This window comes from Gymnoscopelus braueri (assembly GCF_963280865.1).
Source record: "Gymnoscopelus braueri genome assembly, chromosome: 21".
NCBI lineage: Eukaryota > Metazoa > Chordata > Actinopteri > Myctophiformes > Myctophidae > Gymnoscopelus > Gymnoscopelus braueri.
Genome location: NC_137623.1, coordinates 27,169,269 through 27,196,416, shown reverse-complemented (window position 1 = coordinate 27,196,416; position 27,148 = coordinate 27,169,269). Strand labels below are relative to the sequence as shown.

Sequence of the window (27,148 nt, the reverse complement as noted above, 5' to 3'; positions counted from 1 at the left end):
GCTCACATGTCCCAGGAATGCAGGAATGGGTGGACCAAAGAAGAAGTTCCCAAGCTCCATTATTTATTTATTTATTTTATGAATTATTTGTTAACACTTCCCACATTTTTCACAGATTTTGCCTACATGAGGTCTTATTATGGTATTGCTTTTTTATAGGGCACCCTGATGATGTTTTTCATTTTTTGTGATTTTGTATATTGAAACATTAAAGAGTACCTCAATTTGCCATGTATTGTTGTACATATATATATTATATATATATAATATATTATATGTTTTTTATGGAATATATTATATTGGGTAAATATACCCAACTTAAGTGATGGTGTGATAATATTCAACGTTAGTGTCAAACCATAGGGTTAAACTAGTGTACCATAGTCATGATTGGGTGGGGGGGAGCGGAACATTTATTCTAGACCTCCGATGCTCCACGGAAGAGGTCCGACGGCGCACGCCAATGTTTTTATTAAATCAGCTTCCGTTTCCGGTGTGTCCTTAGCTTTTTACTAGCAGCTGAAAGCAAACCAAGCCGCTGACTCCATCCTGGTGTGGTAAGAATGATTTATCACAATAATACATCAGAATAACCATTAATAACACCTTGCATTATATACTGTGTTGAGATGCTTGTTCCGTCGTTCCTCTGACTCTGCGTTAATCACTGAACTATTCTAGATGGGGAAGATTATAAGAGTTTTCTGGGCTAACTACTAGCCGTGGTCGCTAGCTGTAGCATCCCTGGTTTCGATGTTATATGGTTCGATATCAGTGATCGATCATTTATCTGGTTTCTGATTAAACTTATTGTATTCATATCGAAGTCATAAGACAACAGCGATGGTTATCTTCTGTGTAATGGCTTGTCTCTTTTAGTTCAAGTTAACGAATTGTTAACAAAAGCTTATCATGGCTAAAAGAAACGACAACTGTAATGTTAGGCCTGGTGTTACATTGTGTTGTGAGATCCTGGGTGTTAGCAGTGGTGGAAAGTAACTAAGTACATTTACTCAAGTACTGTACTTGAGTAAAATGTTGAGGTTTTTGTACTTTACTTGAGTATATCCAATTTTCAATACTTTTAATCTACTCCACTACATCTCGGGGACACATATTGTACTTTTGCTCTACTACAATTATTTGAAAACTTAAATTACTAGTTACTTTGCACAGTTTGCAGATATAAATGATTTATATTTTAAAATTCAAATTCACCACTTTAGTCCTGTTTTATACACAGGCTATTTGAACATTTTGTATTTCTACATTGCAGTATTGATACTTTTATTTAAGTAAAAAGTGAGCACTTTTACCACCACTGCCTGGGTGTTAGTTTTACTATGCAAGTGTTATTTGGTTTAATTTGTAACACTTTCAGACTTAGTTACATTTAGTTACAGTCGACTGTACAGGTCCATTTGGTTACGTTTGTACACTATCAAAGTTAGGATTCATAAAAAAAAAAAAAAACTGAGGATTTTACTGTGTAGCGTTACCATGGTTATTAAAATGACACAAACAGCATTCAATCCATCCATCTGCAATCTCCAAATGACTCATATTGTGTCTTGTCTATTTTGTGTCTTTCAGGATAAAAGGACACATTTCCCAGACAGAATGGGTAAGTAATGTTGATAAACTTTCAGCCCTTGATAGTACTATAATTTAGCTGAAATTGTATGTACACTGACTACAGGTTATCGGCTCAGCTGCCATTGCAGCACCCCACACACCCCACCCTTTTTACTGTTGTACACCTATTCGACTAGCCTGGAAACCAGATGAATCAACAACAGATTAGTCTGGCCCTGCTTGGTTGTGATTGGATTTCGCCGCCCCCGAAGTTGTGGGGCACTAATATGGGGCGGGTTTATTGCCAGAGGCATTTTTTAATCCGCCCCTTAGAAATGCAGGTTCCACACACAGATTCCAGACTAATATCTATGCAGTGATATTAGTCTGGCCATGCCAGGCTACTATTAGACCACAATGTGGCCAGTGTTTATTTATCTAGCACCTCACCATATGGCTATTGGAGTTGCTCAGCTGTTGTTGTCTTTGCAGACGGCGAAGAGAAGACCTATGGCGGCTGTGAGGGGCCAGATGCCATGTATGTGAAGTTGATCTCTTCAGATGGCCATGAATTTATAGTGAAAAGAGAACACGCCTTGACGTCCGGGACCATCAAAGCCATGCTGAGCGGGCCAGGTGAGCATCCAAAGAAGTACAGAGGAATGCAAAGAATTGCATCCTGCTATGGCTCTTTACCAGTGTTGCCAGATTTTGAGAGAAATAAACAATCAGGTCTATGAAAACAAGCCCAAAATTAGCAACTATAGGTCACATGAGCACTTTAAACCTACATACTGTATGCATTGACCATTTGAAAATAGCCGATCTACAATCTCGCAACGTGTCGCGATGCGATACATTGTGAGCTTGTAGATCTGCTATTTTCAAAAACTAGATTTAAAGATGTTTTAAACATTCTAACACAAATATGGTAGGGGGGTCCCTGGCATAAAACATTTTCAGATGGGGTTTAGGGACAAATGCATTTGAGGGTCCATGACATGAAAATTTTAGGGGACTACTGGTTCAAATAATAGTAATAAAACAAAAAACAAGCCCAAATAAGCAACTACACTTAAGAAACAAGCCCATTAAAATTAACCCGCAACCACCAATAATTTACAAGCAGCTTTACAGAAAAAGAAGCCAAAATGTGCTTATAATAAGCAGATATGGCAACAGTGCTCTGTACTCATCTTAATAATTCAGATGAAATCACTTCTACGGTTAGGTGGTCTCCGCTACACACCTTCAGAGGAAAATGCCATTTTAGAGTGCTCAGATGTGAAAAATATCCTTAGTATAGTCTCCCGTGTACCTGAAGAGATGATTTTAAACCGGTCAGACGGATACTGATTCCCAAGGGTGTTGGTTAGGACTGAACTAGCTTATTATTAATACGTTTTTCTTCAAGCTTCAGATAATCTGCACAACATTTTCTAAGCAAATGTCCCAACAACTCATTATATATTAACTCATTCACTGCCAGGGTTATTTCAGCTTGTTGATCCATATGCCAAAGGCATTATGGATCAAACGGAGAAAAAAAATTATCCGTTTATATTTTAACATTGAAGTGGATGGAGAATTAACTTTTTGAAAATCGTTTTCTCCTAGTTCCTTTGAGATTAAAAAGAAATAAAAATAACCCAAAAAAAAAAATTTTTAAATTTTATTTTGAAAATATATATTTTTTTAGGAGACGTCAAAAGACGTCATTGGCACTAATGGCGCACTGAAAACGGCCGTCAAAAGACGTCATTGGCACTATATGAGTTAACTAGCTATTTAATCAAATCAAGGCTTTTTGCTGTGAGATTCTTTTTTTAATGCTCACACATTTACAATAATGGAAAATTCAAGCGTAGGCTTGTTATCGTTATCAATGTAATTCTAGCAATGCTGGATTGCATTAGTCTACACTACTTTGGCATGCTCTTTTTTGGGAACACAGACTTCGTTGTAGCTTGCTCTGTATAGGAAAATTAAACTCACTTCAGGTTTTATATTTTTTGACTTGGTTGTGTACCTTTCCATGTTGTATTCCTATGAGCGACACGCACTAACTGCAAAGAGCGCAAGTCTTGTCTCCACAAGTACTGTAGCTGTTGGCACAGCACGCAGCAGCAGCGACTATCTGTTGTACAGATACAGAGTCATGGTTGTGGATTTTTCTCAAATCATCCCCGGGCTGGATTGGACCCGTTTCACGGGCCGCCAGTTTGAAACCCCTGGCCTAGATGCCAAAAATGGCAAGCTGTGAGGTGTTGGCTCGTCGTTTAATAATCACTGAGCACTAACCTGTATCAACCACCTCAAATTGTATCATACAACACAGCATAACACATTTAGTTAACCTATGGTGAGATATTTTACCTGGTATTAGCCTACCTGGTATTAGCCTTAGATAACAAAGCCTTAAAAGGTTTTAAAATGTCCATTAAGTCTTAACAATTCTCAATTATTTTCATTTGTGTAATCTTTACAAATAATGTTACAGGAGATTAACACACTATGGTCTTGTGTTGTCCATTGAACCAGTTTGTCCAGTTGGTGGCACTATGCTTCCATTTATATGGCGATCTGTGATCGAATGTCTTTTTGGAGCTCATATCAAGATCTTGATTTGTTTTTTACAGAACAACTTGCTTGGGTTAACTTGTTCTTCGAGATGAGAGATAAACTTTTATTGATCCCAGGAGGCAGAAACTGATAACTCTGAGTAGCAGAGTGTGTAAATGTACCCTATAGCGGTGTTTCCCAAATGTTTTAGCTCAAGACCCAAAAGACACATTTGATGTCTCCTCAGGACCCAGACTAGTGAAAATATTTTTGATCCTTCTGAAATAATTAAAACAATTGGAAATCCTATTTACGTGCGACCCATAAACATGGGTCTTTGAATCGTCCTTAAAATGTTGACTTGACATTCATTTGGAAACTTTCTAATTTGGGTGCAGAATTTTTTAGTACCCTAAGACTTAGTCATTAGTCATTAGTCAAGTACCCTAAGACTTAGTCATTGCAGGAGCTCATAACTTCTAATCCTCTCCATGCAGGTCAGTTTGCAGAGAATGAAACCAATGAAGTGAACTTCAGGGAGATCCCCTCCCATGTTCTATCTAAGGTCTGCATGTACTTCACCTACAAGGTCCGCTACACCAACAGCTCCACGGAAATACCTGAATTCCCCATTGCTCCGGAAATCGCACTGGAACTGCTCATGGCTGCCAACTTCTTGGATTGTTAAAACGGATAAAGAGATAAATGTAGCGGCTTCAACATTTTTAGATTTGTTTTGTTTGTTTTTGACTATTTAACTACTTTTGCCATGTACGTCATAGAAAAAAAATGAATGGATATATCACAACAAAATGTATGTGATTGTTTTTCATTTTGCACCTGGCTTTCTGTTTTCATTTTATTGGTGGTAAAGAGTTTCATTTTAATATAATAAACAGATATAGCAGGCTGCATAGGAACCCGAAAGTGACAAAATGTGGTTACACCTAGAAATCACTTACATCTTAATAAATAATTGTTTGGTGAGTGTTTTGGTGCTAATGCTGCCTTGTTTGATATGGTTGCTGTGTTCATTTGACTTTTTATACCATGTACACAAAGGAGCTACCCTTTTTTTTTGCATTTTGCCAAATTATTTACATGTAACGCCTAGTTTATGGTAAATCATATAACTGTCACTCGCTGGAAACTCAACTCATTTTTGTTGAGCTATCCCGCCGTGCGATGAACTATAAATTTGGCTTAAGTATGGTTTTGCAAGATTACTGCAAAGGACAACGCTGCTGGTGATATTGCAGATATAATTTGGCCCTGAATTATCAAATCATCATGCCTTATTAAGGTTTACCGTTTGTAGATTATTTGTGAAAAATCTTGGCACTTCACTCTTTGTTGTAGAGAAGCATCACTGTGTTGCTGTTCCAGAGGAATCGCATGGGAAGCATAGACTTGAGAATTGTATTCCTAGGGAAGATCAGGTGCAACAATGGAACTTGAGTAAATCACTTACATTTTAGAATTACTATTGCAAGATAATAAATAACTTCAAAAGTATACATGTCTGTCTCTCGCAGGCATTGCCCAGTCATTCCAACATGTACCACCTTGTATCTTTTCAGCTATTTAGAAACCAGCATATATGTTCAGTTTGCTGTTTGTCTTGACTCTAAAATCAGAATACAGCCAGGTGATCTTCAAGTGGATTCAGGATGGCTGATAATCTCGCTCCAAATGTCCTTTTACGGTAATAAACAGCACCTCTGCCAGGAAAGGAAGTGTTAGTGCCTGTGTTGTCCTCTGGGATGAACCGTAGAATTGAGTGGGTGGATACATTCTGATATTCCAGTAAGTAATTGCACGGGGGAGTACACGGTATGTTCCAGAGAAATAAGACTTAAGTTTAATACTGTCTATACTTTGTATGCTTGTGTGAACCTTAAATATAGACTGGTGTTTACCATTTCTGGTTTGTGGTGTGTTATCAATGACAGATAAAATTGGCATTGTGATAAATTGAGGCAATGGAACTTTACCTATAGAGACTCGACATTGTCCCAGCCTGAGCAAGCAATTTTTGCTACAGTGGCAATGGAAAACTCCCCCTGGAACAAACGTCAGGCTCTAGGGTGGGCAGCCATGTGCCTCGACCGTGGGGGGTTGGGGGAATAAATTGTCAGTCAACACAAATACATAATGTGTTGCCATAGGAGTGACATCATCCATTATAAAACAATGAATAGGGTGTAACTGTTATGAGCTACTCCACTGGATTTCAGTGGGGAGTCTCAGGAAAATGAGCTGGGGAAACATGCTTGACCACTTAAACCCCATATGGTTGACCGGAGTCCCTCTACTAGGGTATTTTCTGTTATGCAACGCTATGTGTTGTGAGCTTGTCGATCTGCTATTTTCTGCAAAAGCTTTCTCCACAATATGGATGCTGGGCTTTAAGTGGTTAAAGTGCACCATCTCTATTTTTATATAGGGCTAGAGATGGTGATGGGTGATGTTTTTTTTCAGTTTTTTTCTTTTTAAACCTTAGCATTAAGTTCTCAGCCACATTCAATTGACTTTCATAAATGAACCATAAATCCTAGATTGTTTTTAATGTAGCATTGTGTTTATTTATTTTCCTTTTTAAGTATGCAGATTTGATCAGTTTGAAGTAAAATAGGCCTATAACCACTAACGCTCTGGTTCTCAACACAGGTCCTAAATCCAATTGGGGTTTGGGTTGAAAAAAAAAAAAGATTGAGAATCACCTCTTGCAATAAGCCATATTATTAGCAAAGCTCCTTTTATTTTTGTGAAATTGAATAAGAAAATAATTATAAGAAGAGTTTTAGTCTGACTCTGGTTCATTATGTCATCTATCCAGAGGTCATCAGTGGTGTAAAGTAACTAAGTACATTTACTCAAGTACTGTACAATTTTGAGGTCTTTTTTCTTCTACTCCACTACATCTCAAAGGCAAATATTGTACTTTTACTCCACTACAATTATTTGAAAACTTTGGTTACAAGTTACTTTGTAGAATTTGATTATCATTACAAAACATATATTAACCACTTCAGCCCTATATACATTTCGACCATTTGAAAATAGCCGATCTACAAGCTCACAATGCTTCACACATTGTGAGCTTGTAGATCGGCTATTTTCAAAAGATTGTTATGCATTTGAAAACTTGTGAAATGGGACATTCTGCATAATGAGTACTTTCTACTTTTGGTAATTTAAGTACATTTTGATACCTAGAGTTAGGGTTAGGGTTAAATACTTTTGTACTTTTACTCAAGTCAATTTTGAATTCCGGACTTATACTTGTAACAGAGTATTTCTACATTGCAGTATTGATACTTTTACAAAAAAAATGTGAGTACTTCTCCCACCACTAGAGGTCATTGACCCCTATACCCTCATCACCCTGGCCTTCAGCCCTGTCTATTCCGCCTCAAATATGTAGTTGCCATATTATATATATATATGTCCATTTTGGTAGAAAACTCTATTTACCCTTCCTATAACTACAATGTATTGAAACGTTGCACGGAGGGAGGTGACGAGACATTTTCTCTGTCACAAGCAGCTTATTTTGTTGTGTCAAAACAACACTTCCACTGAGCCATGTGACTCCATGACGTAAGGCTGTGCGTTGCTGCTCTGGGTAATTTATTTTTCCTTGTAAGGCATGCCATAGGCATGTAAAAATTATGATGATTAAAAAAATATTAAATGTGTTTCAAGTTATAGATGGCCCTGGGGGGCCTTGACATATACCGTGTATTTCAGGGCACTCTCTCTAAGATAAAGTGACCGAGGTTCTCAAACCACCCAAACTTGTAGATCTGCTTTTTTATCTTGGGGGAAAAAAAGAGAATAATTAGGAATATATAATTTTAACATTAACATTTTAACACAAAATGTTGTACAGGAGGAGGGAGGTCCCTGGCACAAAACATTTTCAGATGGGGGTCCAAGTGCATTAATTAATTAATTTAGCAGTGGTGGAAAACGTACTCAATTGTGAGCTTGTAGATCTGCTATTTTCATTTTTCTGAAGTGGTTTTAATAATGATCTAAATCTACAGAGAAACTAGTAACTAAAGTTTTCAAATAATTGTAGTGGAGTAAAAGTGCAATATTTGCCTTTGAGATGTAGGCTAGTGGAGTAGAAGTAAAAGTATTGAAAATTGGAAATACTCCAGTAAAGTAAAAAAAATACCTCAACATTTTTACTTAAGTACAGTACTTGAGTAAAAGTACTTAGTTACTTTACACCACTGCCAAAAACAATTAATTTGGGAGGTCCTCGACATGAGAAAGTTTGAGAACCCACTCCTCCTCCTCCTCCGACAGATTCAAGGTAAAAAGGTACCCGACGCTGATGCAGGGGGGTTTCCAACATGGCGTCGATGCAGGTAAGAACACAATCTGACAGCGAGCGTACATTTATTATTAGTTAAACCCTTAGTAACTGTCATCTTTTTAGTTTTAGACGACATGTCTGCTTCTGTCTGCGTCCACGTTAACGTGTTGTTCTGCGTCATAAACCATATGAAGACAATAACAATGTGACACTAGTGTTCGCTTGAAGACTAGTGTTTGTATTATTTGTCCGTTTAGCTCTCGGGCTAAACCTCGCTAGCCCGTCATCATCATCATCACCATTGAGCCTAAAGGCTTTATAGGGATCTATTCTGACTTCATCATCACGCGATAATAAATGCATATCTTTTATTTCAGCTGGAAAAAAGTTTACATTTCAGTTGGAATCATGTCACTTTTGTTATGAATACATTGATGTATCTCTAAATGAAGGCAGTAAATACAGACAGTAGATACTGTTAGCTTGCAGCTAAATGTTGACTTCACCCCCCTAGAGTTATAATATATCGTTCACTCCCTGCTGATCTGTAGATATCTAGAGCAGAGCTTCTCAAACTTTTTCATGCCAGGGACCCCCAAATTGTTATATCTATTTGGCCGCGGACCCCCATCTGTAAATATGTTGTGCCAGGGCCCAGGAACCCCCAGAACCAAAGATTTGTGTTTCCTTAGAAAAGACATATATTAAAAAAAAATCACTAATGTTCATGATTTTTGAAAAATAGCAGATCTACAAGCTCATAGCGCGGCACCGAGTGCCGCGCTATGAGCTTGGCTCAACCATATGGGGTTTAAGTCGTTAAACCATATTGTTTATACTTGTACAAGTGTTAAATTGTGATGTTATTATTCTTATCCCCGTGGAGCTCTCCTTTCGACACTTTGTTTTATTTGTTTTGCTGTTAAAAGGATCCCTGGATAATACGCCAAATATGCCTTAATACATTCTAATTGTCCTCTATAACAAAAATTAGAAAATTAAAACAACTTAAATATTTTATTTAGTTTAGAAACGGTTAATCTTTTACTCAAGTGGGTGTTGTCGCAAGTTGATGATGTAATTTGCCCATGTCTGGTCCAACCATAGAGTTAAAAAGCTCTATGGAATGCATGTGCTAATAAAAAAACGACTCAATACTTCCTAATGTTAATATGAGCATCAATATAAATGTAAATATGTTTTATTTGCACATGCATTCCATACATTCTATAGGGCTGGACCACAGATGGACAAATGACACCATCAACTTGCGATGGGCGTTGTCTCTTTATTAAAAGATGAACTGTTTCTAAAATAAAATATTATTTTTTTGTCATAGAGGGCAATTATAGAAGACCGGAGAATACTTTGTATTAGCTTCATAAGTTCTATACAACAGCAGTGGTTTTCAGTCTCACACCTTTTCATGCAAGGACCCCTAAATTAATATGCATTTGGCCGTGGACCCCCATCTGAAAAGATTTTGTGCCAGGGACCCCCATACCAGATTTGTGTTGTTAAAGTGTTTTAAAAATATTCAAAATTTTCCAAATTTCTTTCAAGATAATGAGAAAATAGCTGATCTACAAGCTCATAATAGATGTATGTATGTATATAGGGTTAAAGTGGTGAAACAAGATTTTGATGCAATATTGACTCATTTTGTTGGGGACCCTCTCAAGGACCCCTGGGGGTCCCCGGACCCCACTTTGAGAACCACTGCTATACTAAACTGACAAAGATTCAAGATAGCAAGCAGCATCAGAAAACAAACAAACAATTCTGTATCAATCTAAATAAATAAATACCCAAAACTAAATTAATTTATGACATAGAAAACAAGCATAAAACTGTATAACAACTCATTTCAACTGCTCTTCAGAAGTACATTGAGTTCATGTCATTTTAATGCATAGAAGTGCATACATCCAAAGTCACATCACAACGTGATGCGTATGCGTTTTTAGCTGGTAGATCGGCTATCTACACTATTTTTGAAAATGTTTTAAATACGATAAAATAAAACTGTTTTTGGAAATGTTTGACAATATGGGAACATTTTTCAGCATGGAAATGATTATGACGATTATGCAAAAATCATATTATATCTTTTATCAAATAAATGTGATTATGTAATAATTGTGGCAGGCCTACTCCCATGTCCATATACTACCTAACATAATGAGCCTCTACATGGTATAGTTTTGTTAATCCTGCATTCTCCTGATATGTTTTACTTAGTCGGCCAGCGATGATTCACTGCATACAGTTTTACAGCACATGACTCTCTTAGTCCTTATTGTATTTTAATTTTCAGTTTTTTACATTATAAACTGAGGCCATTTAAATCCGCTTCAGTAGAATCACAGACCTTTAAAGTCAATACATAGTTTTCCTGGGATAGTTTATATATAACTATGTTTTTTTTTTTTTTTTTGTCTGCACCTCGATTTATGATCATATATCGTCCAAGTCATTACATGTGTAAGTAACTTTACAATATCTGCTCTTTACAACAGAAAAGGCTACAAAAGGAACTGTTAGCTCTGCAAAATGATCCACCTCCAGGAATGTTACTTAACGAGAAGAGTGTACAGAACACTATTACGCAGTAAGTATTGTTGATAAAAATAATTTCCACACGCGCACACCCGTCAAAATTAATACTACATTTCACTACACTTCATATTCACATAAATTGAAAACATGCATATAAATCCACTGTGCAAAGGTGAAGTATATTGCATTGTTGTGATGGGGACAGCTGTTCCACCATGTCTGGTGCTACTTTTACTGTAGAAGAAGCAGCTCTAGTAGTATTCTAGTAATGGTATTGTAGGTCATACCTCAAACTTTTTCACGTCAAGGACCCCCTACCCCAAAAATGAATTTGACCACGGACCCCTATATCTGAAGAAATGCTGTGCCAGGGATCCCCATACAAGATTTGTGTCATAATTGTTATTTAAGATTATTTTTGAAAATTGCAGATCTACAACCTCAAAATGTGTAGTGATGGGATGCATTGTGAGCTTGTAGATCTGCTATTTTCAAATTGCAGATCAGATTGCATGTATTGTATAGGTTTAAAGTGGTTGAACTGTTTGTAATGCTATGCCCGGGAGGCCGGGACCACTTTGAGAACCACTGTTCAAGGTCAAGGTTCACTTTATTTGTGTCCGAAATTTGTCTTGGAGTTAAGGACTTAAAAGCTGCAGTACTAAAAAACACAGATGACGACATACAAAAAAGACATACACTAGGCGAGTTCTAGGTAACTATGCATGCCGTGATGGATGAGGAAGTATTGGGGTCATCCTGGCGTCTGGCTACTCAGGGCCCTCGCCAGAGCATCTCTAATGCGCAGTGTCACTATTCCCCCTTATAAAATATTTAACAATTTGGCATGTGAGCATGGAGGCTAGTGTAGCATGGAACAGACTGAGACTGCTCAGCTGACCTTCATGTCTGTGTGCCTGATGTCCCCTTGAAACCCACAGTGGTTACTATATTGCTGCTGCCTGAGTCGGATTGTGTCTGATGAGCAGTAAAGAGGAATCGAGACATGACCTTGCAGATTGTATTGAAGTAAAAATGTGGCCGTCATTCAGAAGAAGTCTTTCAGCTGCAGGCCAGGGGTGCATCACTCTCTGCTGTTAAGAATCTACTACTATGGTCTTGCCAAAGAATGCTTTCAGGTGTTTTGGAATGTAGCCCTTGTGTTGTAGCATTGAAACATTTATAATTGTGTCTCTTCCTCATAGCAATCCTTTCACCATATTGTTTTGTCTTTTGTGAACGGTGCCATGGTTACACAATTCTCTGGACTAGTTCAGCTGGCTTGCAAGTTCAGTATGTATCCTTGTTGTTTTGTGATGGCATGTATGTGTCATTGTCCCTGGAAATTTCTGTTGTGATTAGTGTTTCTTTTTGCTTCCACAGTTCTAGTCACTTACAGTGCTTTCGTCTTTTTCTGGTTTTGTTTTTGTTGTTATCCCACGGATCCTTTTTGAAGGAAGGTACACTGCTTGACCTTCAAGCTAACGTTGTCCTTTTTGGTAACTAAGGTAGTCAGTGGTCACTGGTTCTCATGGCTGTCAGTGTTGTGCATGTGACAGTGATAAGATAACCAACCATGTGTTTTCAGTTTAATAGCATTTGTTTACATAGTACACTCTGTCTCTGGGTGGTGCTCAATGTTTCACAATGTCTTTATAGTTGAATACGTGAGAGCACAGTTTGCAGAGGTTGACAATGACAACGACCTCACAGGAGTAATTCACTGCAAAGAATAAAGAGAAGCTCACTTCAGTGTATAAGCGCTGTAGTGCAGACCCTGTCACCTGGCTTGTGCTTCCCCTCACTTTCATTAAATAGCTTGGGTGCTATTTTTGTTGTCCAATGTAATCTCTAGCCTATGGGGAATTTGAGCAAGCTGAGAAGACTGTCCTTAGAGTCCTCTACAGTTTTCAGAGCAGCAGAGTGGACTGGATCAGGTGTAGCCGGGCATCATGCACAGCGACGCTATCTGCCTCTAAGCGTCCCTCCAGTAAGGAATGGAATGCTGCTGACACTATACCAATGCTCGCCGACTGTCTGCAACTAAATGGATGAAGTATTAAACGGGGTTGACCTTCTGTGTAGAACTAAATGCTAAATTGCTTCTGGCTAAACGTGAAAGAGACACAAGGCTCTATAACAACAGAACAACTGCCGCAGGTCCACTGGCTCTCTATAGTGTCATATCTGGGCTGCCTGCATGGAAGTAATTTGGGTCAGACATAGTGGTGTGGTGTTCTGCTATCAATGTTCAAATGTTCTCCTCCTCTAAGATCTTTGCCCCTCAACAGGCAACAGGCAATCACTTGACAGTAGACACATGTTGGGCTACTGCACTTTAATAGTAGATTTCAACTATTATGTCTTTCACCGCTAAGACGGGTGGATTCATGCTCAGTTTTATGCAATTCAATGTCATACCCTTGCAGAATATTACAAGTTGTAAGTAAATTCTCACAACAACATTCAAGGCCTTGTATGTAGTATGAAGATCTTGTGTGTAAGAAGGCTTTATAAGGCTAGTATTTTTTAATTAACAGAGATAATGCATGGTACAAGTCAGTCCGCACATGGTCTGTGAAAAGGCTGTTTAGGAATAAGAGGGATACGTCCCTCCTAGGTAGTTGTATATGTTAAGAAATTATATGCAATTATGTAATAAGCCCTACTGCACATTTTATATATATTAAAAACACAATCGGCAAATGAGAGGAAATGGCAGCACTTCCAAAGATAAAAATGCAAGACTTCAGATCTAATTTCTTTATTTTGCTACACCAGGCTTTTAACCAGGCTAGAAACCATTACACTACATTCACAAGCTGGTTGGTTTCTTCTTGGTGTGCAAAAAATGATGGCATGAGATGACCCCTGTGTTATTGGGCCTCTTATCAGATTTCTCTGTAATTTGATGGCTTATCTAAAGACAGTGCTCAGGTGAATGAAGGACTGGTTCTACTTGAATGACCTGATCACCTTTGCACTTTTCTGGTAGCTTAGCATGACCATTGATCTGACCAAATGCATACAAATCCACAAAATGTTCTCAATCGCTCCATATTTTTATCCAATCTTCAAAGGAATTTACGTTGACTAGATTTAAGTTGACTAGCCTAGAAATAAATATGCAGGTGTTCTGCTTATAATGTGTACATACTTCTCATACATTTGATTATCTACCACTTTGAATATTCGACTAAAGATTTGACACTGGACTGCACTGGAGATCCATTAAATTGACATTGATTTCTAGGTTTTGGATTCTAGTTAATAAATACAAAAAGACTCATAGGATTAGGTCAGTGGGCTGGTAATAGAGCCAGTGCCTGCCAAGGAGCGAAATTAGAAATCCTGTCAATCCAGTTTTGGGAACTGGTAGAACAATCCAAATTTCTGTCCTTTGCTATGCCCCAGCTAATGAGATTCTATATGACCATTAGACATTTGACATTAACTAGTACCGGTACTCTATACACCGAATCATCTCCACAATCAAAAATGTGTCTCCGGGTATATAATGCCGGCTGCGTCTCTTTCAAACGGTACTATTAATTAACCTTATTTCAGGAAGAACGGGACACTCATGATATTGTTAATGATTATTAAAAATATATTTTGTTATAAATATCCACAGGTTGAAAAACCTAGAGTAATGTTCAATCTGGACGCTTTATTTTATATTGCAAAAGCGTCCATAGACAGACATTCTACCCGGAAATACCCCTTTCTTTGTTTACAAACATTCTGATCTTGTCTATTCCACATTTATTTGACAGTGCATCTTAAGTGGTATTAAATGAAATGCCTCATTAACATTGACATACATTTTCGTTTCAGGTGGATTGTAGATATGGAGGGAGCCTCTGGCACACTCTATGAAGGAGAGAAATTCCAGCTGCTTTTCAAATTCAGTAGTCGATATCCCTTTGATTCACCTCAGGTAAGCATGAGCAGCGAGTTTATGCATCAACAATGGGTGGGTAGATGTGAGCGTTGACTCAGCTGTAGGGCATGCTCCAACGCAATGCATGTTGCTTAGTAACACTCCATTTTGTCTGAATGATGAGTGATGATGTCCAGTTCATTGCAGGAAAAACGTCTCTTTAGTGTAGTATTCAAGCATATCATCGCTGTCGGGTATAAACCTTGCATGTCCAGAAGCTCACTTTTCAGGAAATGTAAAAGGAGTGTGTTCCAATAGATCCAATCGTGTTATTATTTAGTCACAAGATCTTGTTAATACTTTTCATTGGTTCACTATTTATAAAACCCACAGACAAGACTTAACCACTTTCCCTTTTGTTGTGGGTTGGCAGACCTGTTATTGTCACTAATCTTGCGTGACACTCTAGTACGATGAAGTAGGGCATTAATTAACAAGAATGTTGAAATGTGGACATACAAGATGTGTGCCCAACATCAACAATATGGAAATGTACAGAATCTTTGGGGCTAACCCTCAATTACTGTCTGATATTAATCCTGAACATTGTTAATACTATCTACAAGAAAATTGTGATGTGATAAAGAGTGTGTGTGTGTGTGTGTGTGTCTCCTAACCAGCTGCTTGCACATAAAACACATGGGTCAATAATTTCTGGCTCGGGCACATTGGAGCCAGGAAGAGACATCAGCATGGAGCTCCCACTGAGGCCATGTTTGAAGGGATTAGCTTAACTCGCCAATCTTATTTTACATATCAACATATCAAGATGGCCTAAAAATAGAGAATGAAAATTACGCCGGCCACCTCGCAATGGGCGCAACAGGCTGGCATTATAGTTGCCTTTCTTTTGCACTTTGTATGCCGTGTGAAAGATATCCAGGGCAGATGTTTATTCATTGTGTGAGAGTCTCCATTTATAACTACAAACATTGTGACAGCATATTTGCCTGTGTAAAGGAGGAAGATATATGGTAGGAGGAAGGTATATGATGTGCATGTGTTCTACTTACCGTATTACTGTGCACAGCATTTATTTGTGTAGTAAAAGCATTACCAATGGTGCTTTTTGAAAGGACAGGGTCAATATTTAACATTGATTTGTTGGCTCTAAGAAAACGGGTCCATGTCATTATTACTTTCTTTTGATTGTTGTTGGAACTTATGTCAACCTTTTGGAAGCGCAGCTCAAAAGTTTGTTGACATGTTTTTAAAAGACCCCACTTCTGAATATATACCACACACACAGTATATAAATAAAACCATCATTCCACTTAAACCCAGACGACACTCTTAGCGTCCATATCTCTAGTGCCCTGTCATAATAGCCTCATCTTGTGATGTTCCTGCTGTACTGTTGTTCATTAACCACTTTTTCCCTGGCCTCCCTGTTCAGCATGTCATTATATTTGTAAAGACGGTAAAATTTTCCGAAAGGTAAAAAAAAGGGCAAAAAGTCAGATCCGTTGTGAGCTTGTACAGTAGATCGGCTATTTTCACAATTCGCTGTACAACAAAGTGAAGTATACAAGGCTCAAGTGGTTAAAGGGATAGTTCGCCCCCAAAATAACTTTTTTTTAAATCGATTAATCACCCCATGGAGACTTGAATTCATGGATATTTTTTAGTTTTTGTCGCATTCCTAAGCCAATAATTTGATTGGCGGTTCCGGTAGGAGACACAAAGGAGACTCTTTGTGTCTCCTACCGGAACCGCTGCCGGTCATCACATTTTTGGTGACTAATCGATAGAAAAAAGTCATTTATTGGGTGAACTATCCCTTTTTTTTAAGTGTTGAGAATTGGATGCATTACTCCCCCTCTCAACCCACCACCCTTCAAATCACTACAACTCTCTTTCTTTGGCTCCTCGTGATGGGAGGCCCTCACTCTCATGTGAGGCCCTGTCAGGTGCCAGCCTGCCTCTACTCATTGTTACCCACCATTATTCCCACTTAACTCCCACCAGACTCTCTCTCCTCTAACTCCGTGCACTCTGTTTCTCTCCTCCTCATCACACCTCCCATATCTTCTCCCTTCTCCCCCCTTTCTAATGGCTTGTGTCCCTGTGCCCTCTTTCTATTTCTATTTATCTTTACTCTGCTGGTCTCGCCTCCCAATTCGCTATTCCTCTCACCCCATAACGGCCCCTCTTTCTCCTAATCCCACTGCCTCATGTTGCTGTAGAGGGCTAAGCCTGAGCTTATGCAGCAAGTCTCATTATTTTCTGCCATTAATGTGACTACTACTTGCTCTACCCCCTCATTTCAATGTAAAAAAAAACCCAATTTATTTTCTCCCTCCATTCAAATCGGGCTCAAATATTTGTATTGTACTACTAGACAATTTGGACAATCCCATTCATCATCAATCCAACCCATTTCAATCCTGTCCATCAGAGTTGGAAGTGCTCTGAAAGGATGGACTACTTCAAGTCTACCTTTGAATCTCTCTTTAAAACCATTTTCCTTTGTTCCATTTGTTGCAGGTAATGTTCACAGGAGATAATATACCGGTCCACCCCCATGTGTATAGCAATGGTCACATCTGTCTATCCATACTAACAGAAGATTGGTCGCCTGCTCTGTCAGTGCAATCAGTTTGTCTTAGCATTATCAGCATGTTGTCCAGCTGCAAAGAGAAGGTAAGGAAATCTCTTGGTGGTTAACTAAACTGCTTCATTACTGTATGTACTCTACCAGTGGTTCTCAAACCTTTTCATGCCAAGGACCCCCAAATGAAGATGTATTTGGCTTCAGGCCCCCTCTGAAAATATTTTGTGAAAGATTTGTAATGTTAAAGTGTTTCAACAATATTCCACAACAAATTGTTCAAGATGATTTTGAATATAGCAGATCTACAAGCTAACAACGTGATGTGTTGTGAGCTTTTTGATCATCCATTTTAAAATAGCTGATGAATATAGGGTTGAAGTCTTTGAACTGATTTTGATCCTATATTAACACATTTTGCCGTGGGAGCCCTCAAGGACCCCTGGGGGTCCCCGGACCCTGCTTTGAGAACCACTGTACTATGCAAACGGTTAGCACTTGTTTCTATGGGTGGCACATGGAGGACATGTTCATGGAATGACTTGTATGTATTTATTTATTTGTGCTTCTGCAGAGACGACCGCCCGATAACTCCTTTTACGTAAGAACATGTAACAAAAATCCAAAGAAGACAAAATGGTGGTATCATGGTAAGAATGAACTCTTTCTGTCTGAAGTTTGTCAATTAGAAATTAAAACTATGATGATGATGAAAGAAAAGCAGGTTAACTGTCTTTGAAACTAAATGCACATAATACAGTGTCAGTGGACCGTTTTTCTAATCTGGAGTACTATTATTTCTCTTCACAGATGATACATGCTAATGTAGAAACTTTGTAATAATCCCAGAAGAAAGAAGTCCTACTGACCTACATAAAGCACTTTTTAAATCATTCAGTCTTTGAACTCTGACCTTTGACTGGAAAAATGGACACCATGCTCTGGAGACTCTTGACTGCATTACCCCTGGGCAGTTGGATGCATGATTTAGCTGGTTGTAACATAGAAAACAAAAATTAAGGAACGTTTATATGCACCCAAGGTGGATTGCTTGGCAAAAAGGTAGTAATGCATCAAGCGAGGAAGGTGGATTTGTAGTGAGATTATTATGGATTCTTGTTTTAAAAGTTATTCTCGTTTATGTTTTGTGTGTATGGGTGCATTTTAAGGTCCTCGTGTTGTGCAATAACCACATGGATGCATGCTTGGGCCTACACAAGAAAATCCAAATCTAAAAGTTTTATGGAAGGGATCTGACCATCGTAACCCCAAGAAAAGGTGTCCTTTTTTGTTTGTCCTCACTGTGAAAGTATCTATCTATAAAGGCACAACTATAATGGTATTCCCATTTGCAGCTGTAATGTAAGCAGCTCTCTGCTACTTATTTTTCAGGTTAAAGGGTTTTAGTTTGTAACCATTTATCTAGAGTAAAAAATCGGAGAAAAATAATTCTCCTCTTTATCTTTCAAACTCAGACCTGATTGTGGCTCTTCCTGCTGTAGGACGGAATGTTGACACTGTAGGATTATGGCAGGATAATGGTAGACCTTGTTTAGCCTATGACGTTACATTGCTTTGTAACGATGGCCTGCAGCATAGCTAACCGGTCTGTTTTGTAAGCCTAGAAAGATGTAGGGCAGTATCACTTCCTTGTAACGAATGTCTGCAAGAACATTGTCACGTGATCCGTTTTTGTTTGTATGATACTTTTTGTTTTTTAAAGAAAAGGAAGAAAAAAATGGATTAATGCTTTTATCTTCTAAAATGTCTTGATTTTAAATGTTGAGTTTTTATACTTTTCTGTTTTTAAGATAGCTGATTCTTTGAGAAGGGGGTGTCTGCGATGGGGCCGGGTATGTTTGAATTGTTTATTTATGTTATTTAATTTAAAAATCTCTATTATAATCTCCAGAATTGTAATGTTGGTGAATGGTGAAAAGGAGTCTGTATAATATAATCTTAAAGGTAAGGCTTTCGTGATTCCCCCTGGTCAGAGTTTTGGCTCAGGTACTTTTTTCAATAAAGAGATCACCTCTAAAAAGATTCCTATCAGATATTTTGAATTTAACTATATTTTCACCAAAAGAGACTGTTACGTTGTAAAATTATAACATGTCTGAAAACTATTGTGTATATAAGTCTTTCAATTGTTGGATGATGTGACAGAAATTAACAACGGGTGGATTTACTTTATAGCAGAATGACTATAGGAGTGCTTTATGACTTTGAAAGTTTGTCAGCATCTTTTGCTAATTAAGATATGTACAGTCAACAACGCAATTGTTGGTCAAAAGGTTTAGTAGTTTTACAGTGGGGATGCATGCAGTTTAAACCCTGCTCATTTCTTAATGGCAACAGACATTGCGACAACCACATGTCTATCCATAATGTTTTGTAATGAGTTTTATGGGATTGAATTTACAACCTCCACTTGTTGGAGGCCGTGTGGCTTTGTCATTTCAGACAATAATCACTCCATTCCTAAAGAAATACTTTTTTTTTTGGTCGCCATCCATTTGGGAATACTTGAATTTTCCATCCTGGGTTGTTTGTATTGTATTTACTTTATTTCCATGGGTCTAGTCGAGTTTATCTTGAATGAGTCTTGAGTGAATGTGAAAATATACTGTAGAGGAGATTACCACAGCACACTGCTATCTAAAAACTCTTGATTACATAAAGACATGTATTTAACCAATGATTTTCGCATTTGCTTCACTGTAGTCTATGCTGTTGCTGTGAAGTGACAAAGGGCAGGATTGAAATGTGTAAATACAGACACAATGGCATTAGAGCAGGGACAGGAGAGCCTTCATCAATGGACAGTAGATCAGTGGAGATTTGAAAACCTTAAGAGTTAATATTATGACAAGGTTCTGGATGTGTCTCGGTTTGTTTTTCTTCATTTTTCCTTTTTCTTTCAATGTGGTTTGAATTCTTAGCTTGAAGGTTGTTGTGAGTGATCAACACTAATGGGGGTGTGCTGTTATTTATATTGGAAATTTTATTTCTGGGATGTTCAAGCTCCATGTTATAGGTGCCTGTTCATTTTCATAATCAATAATAAAAGCAAAGATTCACTTTTAATTCAACTTGGGCTTACTCTGTGTTTGTAAAATTACACATAGTGTGTGTGTATATACCGTATATTTCTTTCACTCCCTGTGAGCATAAATGTTAGCATATATCTATTGCCTTTAACCACTATAATTTGTTGGCCGGAGCTTCCCCAAGGGTCTATCCTGGGCCCACTCCTTTTTTTCCCCTCTCTAGACCAAATCTCTGGAAAATGGCTGATCTACAAGGTCACAACGCAGTGCGTTGTGAACCTGTAAATCTTATTTTTGCTGAATGTTCGCCTATTATGACATGCCCAGAATAGGGATGCTAGGGTTCAAGTGGTTAACTGTGGATGAATCTGAACTAACTAACTAAAGTTATTAAAGTAGCTGAACTGCTGAGTAGACCATTTCAAGTCGGGACGCTTTGGCCGCCCTCTTCTGAGTCTTTGCATTCTTCAAACTTTTAAACTGCTGAACAGGCAGTTGAAATCCAGAAGGTCAATCATCCCATTAGCTTATTGGGAATGGCATTAAAGTAATACAATTATGCGACATTGTGTTCAATGGCAAGTTGGTGTTGGTGAGTAAAGATCTGATTACTGTGGAGACTATCTTGAGGTGTTATAAGCCATGTTCTACTAAATGCAATGGGATTGACCTATTTGACAGTCCAAAAACTATAGTCACTCTCACCCAGCCTCTTACAGGTTTCTATAGAGCAGTGGTTCCATCCAGCTTGGTCAAGCGTCTATGAACACAATTGGCCCGTTTTTGGGGGGAGGGTGATATTTGTCACTTCACATATTCCTCCGTGCTTGGGGCGGTGCCTGTCAGCAGAGAGCGTTGGGAGGGAGGAGTAGGACTTTGGCTCTACGTCCTCCCGTTGGGGGCTCCTCACTGGCAGGTGAGTCGGTAGGATACAACAGCAGTGACAACACAGAAATGTGTCTGGGGAGGAATCAATTGGCATAACTAAATTGGGAGAAAGGGGGGTAAAAAACAAAAAGGCCAAAAAAAGTCAAGGATCCCACCCAAAACAACAGTATGCGCACAAGTTGTGAGCTTGTATATCAGCTAAGTGGGTAAACTGCTGGGGACCCCTTGGAACCCCCTCTAGGACCCCCTGAGAGTCACCAGACCCCACTTTGAGAACCACTGCTATACAGCACACCTAAATAAAATCATTGATATATTTATACCATGCATCGATAATGACTTATCCGGTACAGTATTACTTTGGTTTCTTTTGTTCTTGCTCAAGGAAAGGTGATATTGATTCATTGGGGCCCAAATAGCAGTATCAATGTGATAATCAATATAAGGGCCCAGTATCATATCTTTTCATAGGGCCCAGAATTGCTGGCTATGGCCCTGACTTAAAATATACAAAAATCTGTTGGCAGCAACACAGGTCGGCGTGGCGTACCACTGAAGAGGGGAAACTTCCGGGAATACTAATATGTGTTGCATACATTTCCTTTTGTGACCCTAATTCCCTGTGCATTGGTCATCAATCACTGAAAAGCCGCATCTAGAAAGATATTTGTGGAAACCCTGAGATAATTAGTGTCATAGTTTGTACAAACAATTTTGATCCTCCGAATTTTGTGATATGCAGAAGTAATAGAGTGAGACTGAGATTGTAACCATCCATCATCACTTCATAGCTTTAAAGTATAATGCTGACAGAGTAGCATTTATCTGGTGGTGGCATTTCCAAGAGAGTGGATTTATGGCGCCTCCTATTGGTCCATCAGTAGCTATAACAGTCATTATGTTTATTTATAAATGAAACATAACGTGATTAATTTAATCGATTTTTTTTTAGAGGTTGAAATTCACCTGCAGTCCAATGGCATGATCCTTAGTGAGCTACAAGGTCACGATTGCTTTCTATCTATGAACAACAGGATGGACAGTACACAGAATGAGTGATGATGAGCATCTATAATCTGTCTGATTTCAGCATCATCTCACTGAGTGAGGCATTCTTCCAGTTCATCCAATTCTGCATTGCATATAGAAATTCAAATCACAATACTTAACAAAGTTTAAATATATATATATATATATCTTGTTGTTCTTGTTCTTTTTTTTCTAAATATATTTTTTCTTTTTTTTATGTGTCAAATACATCATACATAATGGTCACAGCATCCACAGGATTACTACAATGTGCAGAAAAAAAAGACAAGGTTTGTTTTGTTTTTTAATTCTGAGATTGTATGTGTGGCCCTCCTCCCTGACACAGGAAGCAAAGCAAGACCGAACCATTCTGCTCATGTCGGCGGGTACCGCTGTCTTTCATACCTACTCAGTACACACACACCTCATCGTAACGAACGCCAAATTCAACATAACAAGCACACTGAAACCGACCAGAAAATAAACGCTCATTAACAAAACACTTCCCAACAAAACGGCACACTTTGATACATTTCGATTTTAACCCACAATTTTTGCAATGGTGGTCTCTTCCGACTCCCATCCAGTTCTCTTTAGTGTTTGCCAATGTTGGAGGTGTAACTGGGGTCTGGCCCTGGACAAAAGGTAAAAATATACCATGAAATGTTCGTCCCTTCGGCGTCGTGGGGTCGGTAGACTAGCGTGCACGCTATCGTGTTTGCGTGCGTGTCGTGGCGGTGCACGGAGAGGAACGGGGGACGTTGTGGAGAGAGACTCAGAGCCCACAGACAGGGGGGTTGGTTTGGCTGCTAGGGCCGGTCGCTCGGTCGGTCAGCAGCCATGATGTTGAGTTTTAACCGGGGGGGGGGGATAAACTAGGGATAGATTTAGACATATAGTTCATGTTCATTTATTATCAAAGATGACAAACTGTCACGGAGCGTGACAATGTGACGGTGTGTGTGCTTAGCTTGTCGTGATTTCTGGAAGCTGACATTTTCATTTGCAGGCAGCAAGAGGAAAAAAAGGATGACGTTAGCTTAGTCTGCTAACGGTTATGGTAGCTCGCCTGGAGATGCTAAGCTGTGTGTGTGCAGCCCTTGTAGCAGCAGCAGCACTGTAAGGTTAAAATGGTCTGCTTCCCTGTTGCCACAAAATGACCTGGCTTCATATCACACCCATATCACTGTATGTTAAAATGGTCTGCTTCCCTGCCGCCACAAAATGACCTGGCTTCATAATATCACATCCATATCACACTGTAGGTTCAAATGGTCTGCTTCCCTGCAGCCACAAAACGACCTGGCTTCATCATGTCACATCCATATCACTGTAGGTTAAAGTGGTCTGCTTCCCTTTTAGCCAAAATATGACCTGCCTTCATCATATCACATCCATAATATGGAAGGGAATCATCATCAGGCCAGCAGGGTCGATGTATACGTTCGCGCTGCACTTTACATTCTTCAGCTGCCTGTCGGTTTAAAGAATAGGAGGCTTTTTAAAGAACGTTTCTTCTGACCTGGACAACATCAGGTGCACTGCATGCATGCATGGATATTTAGATGCCACACTGTACGTTTGGTTGTCTCAGTGACATGCAAGGCGTTAATGTCATACTGCATGCATGCATGATGCATGGATATTAAGAAGATGCACTGCATGCATGCATGATGCATGGATTTTAAGATGCACTGCATGCATGCATGATGCATGGATATTAGGATGCACTGCATGCATGCATGATGCATGGGTGTCAGTGTCATGTCATACTGCATGCACTTAAATAAACATTCTCTCTTTCTCTCTCTCCCTCTCTATTCTTTGTGCATGGTACTGGGCTATGTTCCTTCTGAGGTCCATGGGAACCACAGGGGCCCCTTTTTCTCTCTGATATTGGTTTCACCTGGTTATATTACAGGAGGAAGCCAGTATGCCCGTATAATCTGGATTCTCCTGGCTGACATTTTCTTGTAGTACAAAATGTCAATCTTTTGAGTATTAGTACGAGTATTTATGCATGTCTTTTATAGGCATGCCATGCCTCTTAACAGTAAACCAGGTCAAATGTTCATCAAATAAAAACAAAAACATACCTGCAAAAGTCATGCTCAGCTGCAGTGCAACATACTGCCAATTATTCAGTCCATAACATTTTTATATTGGTGAAATAATCAATAGGCCATTTCAGAAATGACCAAAGTTATTACATGAATAAAAACAAGAAAATGCATTTATTAGTTAATTTTTTAGTGAATAATGAAAATAAACTAGGAAGGAGTCTCAGCAGGCCTGTGTTGTGTGTGTTCTCTTTGGAACCCACTGTCTGCTTTCACACAGGGCGTCACCTTAGCAGCAGTAAGATGAGGAAAGCTCCTTCATATAAAGGTTCATTGTCTGGGTGCATTAACTGCCAGTGGATCAGAATGTGAACTTGGCCCATGCCTTCTAGGTTTGGATGGTGTTACTGTTTTTCATGCTTTGCCAGTTAAGACGCCTTTCAATGGAGATGGATCTGTTTTTTTCTTTACATGGATAAACACTCTTGTTTTCTATTGACAGTGGCCATCTGACCTAAAGCCCTCAGTTAACATTTGTATTTGAGCTTTCAGGATATTTTTTTCGGGTCTGTTTGTTTCATTAGCCACCTTATTTATTCACTTTCTATTGCAATTTGTCACTATTCAGGAGTCCTCTCGAGAGTAGTTTACTAGTCTCAGTTTCACTTGCCTGTCTTATTTGTGATAATTAGATAATTGTTGCTAACGAGCTCTAGTGAACGTGTGATTGTTTCTCTCTGCTTCCAGGAATAGAGCATGGCTCAAGTGAAAGTGCAGACCTCAGCACCCCTGGCTGGTCCTGGCCTCTCCCCCGGAGTGGCCCCCCCCACGGCCATGGCCAGCCCAGGATCCCTGGGTCTGCAGCCCTCTGTCAACGGCACAGGCCCGGCCCCCACGCCCGGCTGCCCTGCTCCTTCAGTCGGATATGGGGACGCCCCTGTGTCTGCCTCCCCACCAGGTAGACTGCCCCACACACATCAATGCAATACATAGAACATTGGTTCTCAAAGTGGGGTCCAGGGGGGGGGGGGTACCAGGGGGTCAGCTAGATTAGTTAATATAGCGCCACAATCATTTTAACCATTTTAGCCATATTTTATAATTTGGCTATTAAAAAATAGCAGATCTACAACCTCAAAGCGCGGCACCGAGTGATGCGCTTTGAGCTTGTAGATCTGCTATTTTTGAAAAATCCCTGGCACAAAATAGTTTCAGTGATTATCGATTCAGTCCATCTATTCATTTAAATGATCGATTTTTGTGTGGAGCAGAGTATCTCACAAGTTCTGTTTTGTGTTCTTTTTTTCAGGCCCACCCCAGGAGAACATGGCAAACCCTAAAGAGAAAACTCCCATGTGTTTGGTGAATGAGTTAGCCCGTTTCAATAGGATCCAACCACAGTACAAGCTCCTCAACGAGAGAGGACCTGCACATGCTAAGGTTTGAAGCTGGGAAATTATACTGGTGTTTAAAAAATGGAAACAAAGGAAAGACAGATCAAATAGTAACTCACACAAATAAACAAAACAAAACAACCCCTAATACTAATTGTTTGCGTTGAACCATCTTCCAACACAAGAAAACAGCAGAAACAGAGTTTTCTCGACGCCAGTTGACGCTTCATATCCATATGAGTCAAACTGTTGGGCTCATTTGTTTGTTCTTGGAACACAGTTCTTATTTGATGCGATATTAAACAAATCTATGGGAATTCAGAATGGGGAATAAATACTGTGACCCAAGTAGGATGCGTAAATTACGTCAGACTTCGGTGCTCTATTACTCTCACAATAACTGCCAAAATGGGCAGCCAGACAATGCTGCCTGCGACCACAGATTGGATTGTTGATCTGGACAGCAAAATGCTAATCACCAGAGGTGGCATTCTGGTTCAAGACGGCCTGGCAGTCAGGTGACAGACGAATCAGTTCGTGATTTGGCAGGAACTGGCCTTGCCCACACAATTTGGAAGTCAATCTGACTGATACATCTTTATAACATGACTCCATATAATGTGTACATATTTGTGTGAGTTTTTGACAACAAAACGGCGGAATATCTAGTCGGGCACAAATGGGCAGGTCCTATATGGATAGTTGTGAACCTACGGTTCAGGAGACAGGAGTTATAGGCCAAAACATGAAAGACCTGTTATAGTGCGTATATTGGGGTTCTTCCTTTTCTTACTGGGAGTGTGCGTGTAAAGTTTCACGCCGATCGGTCGAGTGCTGTAGGAGTTTAGCTGTTCCAGGCACACAGGCAGGTACAGGGGCTAAAACATAATTTCTGGCCTTCAGCCGCCCGACCTGACAGAGATACTGTAGTAAGATTACTTAAAGCTGTAATCCATAATTTCTTCTAGTGAATAAAATGTTATTTAGACCAATCTGTATGGTAGAGTATGTTATTACAATATAACTAACCAACTGCGGTAGATGTAGTCTGCTTAGATCCTGTCATCAGGTAGGACCACTACTGGTATTGCATGAAGGTCAAAGCGTAATTTATCTTCTACCCAAACGGGTCAACTTTATAAATAAAGTTGGATTTGATTTGACTTTATAATAATGTGTTGCTATGACAACTAGACAACTGTTCTAA

At 39.1% G+C, this 27,148-nt stretch overlaps 3 protein-coding genes across 4 annotated transcripts in view; all 3 read left to right on the top strand.

Moving 5' to 3' along the window:
- Positions 1-487: 487 nt before the first annotated feature.
- Positions 488-6,060, top strand: eloca (elongin C paralog a). Its single transcript, XM_080417785.1, has 4 exons — positions 488-557; positions 1,594-1,624; positions 2,068-2,211; positions 4,635-6,060. Exons 2-4 carry the CDS (start codon positions 1,621-1,623, stop codon positions 4,823-4,825), a joined length of 339 nt encoding a protein of 112 aa, XP_080273911.1. The 5' UTR covers positions 488-557; positions 1,594-1,620; the 3' UTR covers positions 4,826-6,060.
- A 2,417-nt stretch (positions 6,061-8,477) lies between these two features.
- On the top strand, positions 8,478-20,612 carry ube2wb (ubiquitin conjugating enzyme E2 Wb). Its single transcript, XM_080418039.1, has 6 exons — positions 8,478-8,519; positions 10,987-11,078; positions 14,864-14,966; positions 17,457-17,612; positions 18,095-18,170; positions 18,331-20,612. Exons 1-6 carry the CDS (start codon positions 8,505-8,507, stop codon positions 18,342-18,344), a joined length of 456 nt encoding a protein of 151 aa, XP_080274165.1. The 5' UTR covers positions 8,478-8,504; the 3' UTR covers positions 18,345-20,612.
- A 2,416-nt stretch (positions 20,613-23,028) lies between these two features.
- Positions 23,029-27,148, top strand: part of stau2 (staufen double-stranded RNA binding protein 2) — a 126,037-nt gene continuing 121,917 nt past the window's right edge. For both annotated transcript variants that reach the window (XM_080417832.1, XM_080417831.1), the window contains exons 1-3: positions 23,029-23,132; positions 25,295-25,505; positions 25,857-25,987. In XM_080417832.1, the coding sequence (XP_080273958.1) occupies positions 25,304-25,505; positions 25,857-25,987 (333 nt within the window). In that variant the 5' untranslated portion in view covers positions 23,029-23,132; positions 25,295-25,303. The remainder of the gene's footprint in view (positions 23,133-25,294; positions 25,506-25,856; positions 25,988-27,148) is intronic.